The sequence below is a fragment of the Gigantopelta aegis genome, chromosome 9, assembly GCF_016097555.1.
Source record: "Gigantopelta aegis isolate Gae_Host chromosome 9, Gae_host_genome, whole genome shotgun sequence".
Classification (NCBI taxonomy): domain Eukaryota; kingdom Metazoa; phylum Mollusca; class Gastropoda; order Neomphalida; family Peltospiridae; genus Gigantopelta; species Gigantopelta aegis.
Window position 1 is genome coordinate 15,148,210 of NC_054707.1, and position 1,798 is coordinate 15,150,007.

At 40.7% G+C, this 1,798-nt stretch overlaps 1 protein-coding gene across 1 annotated transcript; it reads left to right on the forward strand.

Annotated features, from left to right (window-relative positions):
- Positions 1–659: 659 nt before the first annotated feature.
- On the forward strand, positions 660–1,199 carry LOC121381465 (hepatocyte growth factor-like). Its single transcript, XM_041510784.1, has 2 exons — positions 660–669; positions 916–1,199. The coding sequence occupies exons 1-2, from the start codon at positions 660–662 to the stop codon at positions 1,197–1,199; spliced, it is 294 nt and encodes a 97-aa protein (XP_041366718.1).
- Positions 1,200–1,798: the final 599 nt, after the last annotated feature.

Here is a 1,798-nt window from a genome sequence, read left to right on the forward strand (position 1 = left end):
GGTGTCTTTTTTAGAGATGTTTTAACGTCCCCCAGATGGTCCCACGACATACGGTCCGTTCTAACCACGTGGGACACATCTGACAGATTAGATAAGTCTAGACCAGACGTCACCGATAAATTATCTTTTTCGGTTGCTATTTCGGCAGCCATAGAGCTCAAGCTCCTATCCATTTCGTCCAGCAGACTATCGAAACAAAGAAGAACGAATAATCTACACGTGTCACACTAGGCAATATCTGGCAATACAACCAAGGTCACACGCGGTAGGCTTGTCTTCTTTCAGACAGCTTACACGCAGTTGAAATTCCGATTTTGTGTTATATTGGAATGACACAATAGCAGAAGAACATCCACTTTATTAAATAGGTTTCCTAGATAGCACATTATCATCTGAATTTAATGCACTATTCCATTTCACTTTGACTATTACAATAATTATTTTATCACTATCAAAAAGGTGAAAGTTTGTATTTGAAACGATTTTAAGCGTGACAACGTTCAAACCGACATTGGAATATAACAACATTGTTAATATAATAAATAGCAAATCTTCTGCTTTAAAACTACATATAAAAATCAATAGTGTAGCAGCATTATTACGCTCTCCAGCTGTAATCTTAACGTATTAACAAAGTCAAGTTAGCTAAGGAGGCCCTAATGAGGTTCCGTCACAGTCGTTATATTTCATTTATTCACTCAGTTATTGATATTTTCGTGCTTATATCCAATTAAGGTTCAAATATGCTACATACCTCAGCTATCTGGAATGTCTGTATAGTGGTTAGTTAAACTCGTTCTGGGTGGCAGCCTGTACCGGGCTGCGAACCCAGTATCTACCCGCCTTATGTTCGATTGAGAAACCACTACACCACCAAGGCTGGTTTTGTTAAATAAAGCATACATTTCGTTGTAGGTAGCTGCGACTCGGAACCGGAACCGGAATGCTACCGCACTGACAACGGACACGCAGTGTACACCGGGAGAAAGATGACGACGTCATCAGGGATCACGTGCCAGCGATTCGACCAACAGACGCCTCACATTCACTTCTTCCTGGTTCCTTCCCGCTTTAACGTCGCCTCGCTCTCAGACGTGGAAAACTTCTGCCGCGACCCTGACACCGAGGGAGTCCCCTGGTGTTACACGGTGGATCCCTCCATCAGATTCACGTCATGTGGAATTCCATTCTGCCAATAAAAGAAGCAGTGGGCGGGACGTAGCCTCGAGACTGTCCCCGTGACTAGGATACTTTAGCTATTTTTATTGCATATCTTGTGTTCTATGTTAACTATAGATAATTCTATGATGACGCATGTTGTCGTGTATGCTAATTATGTATTTGAATTGTTGTCTTATTACACAGTGTAATGTGTCGGAGTGTTGTTTAATAAATCTTTAAATCTCGGAAGTCAACATTATTTTTAGACTCAGACTCCTCAAAGGTTTCAGGAAAAATCTATACTAGATCTGATCTCTGGCATGGCTAGTGACACGATCTGGGACAGATTATTTTAGAACCAGTAATGTTTTAACTGCTTAAGGGTGTATACCACCAAATAAAATCCCATAGACGACAATAGTAACATATTTGGCAAAAACTCCTACATAAAGCGTATCAGTCGACATATACACCATGCATAAAAATACTACCACCCCTCACCCTTAAAGTGAATCAGAGAAAAAATGGTGCAGGTAAAGCTGCTCATTTGAGAGATAACGGGTAGCGTTTATGACTACCCTAGTTCCGCACAAAATGTGCAATGCTATTTTAGTAGGAACACCCACATGTTTAAAAC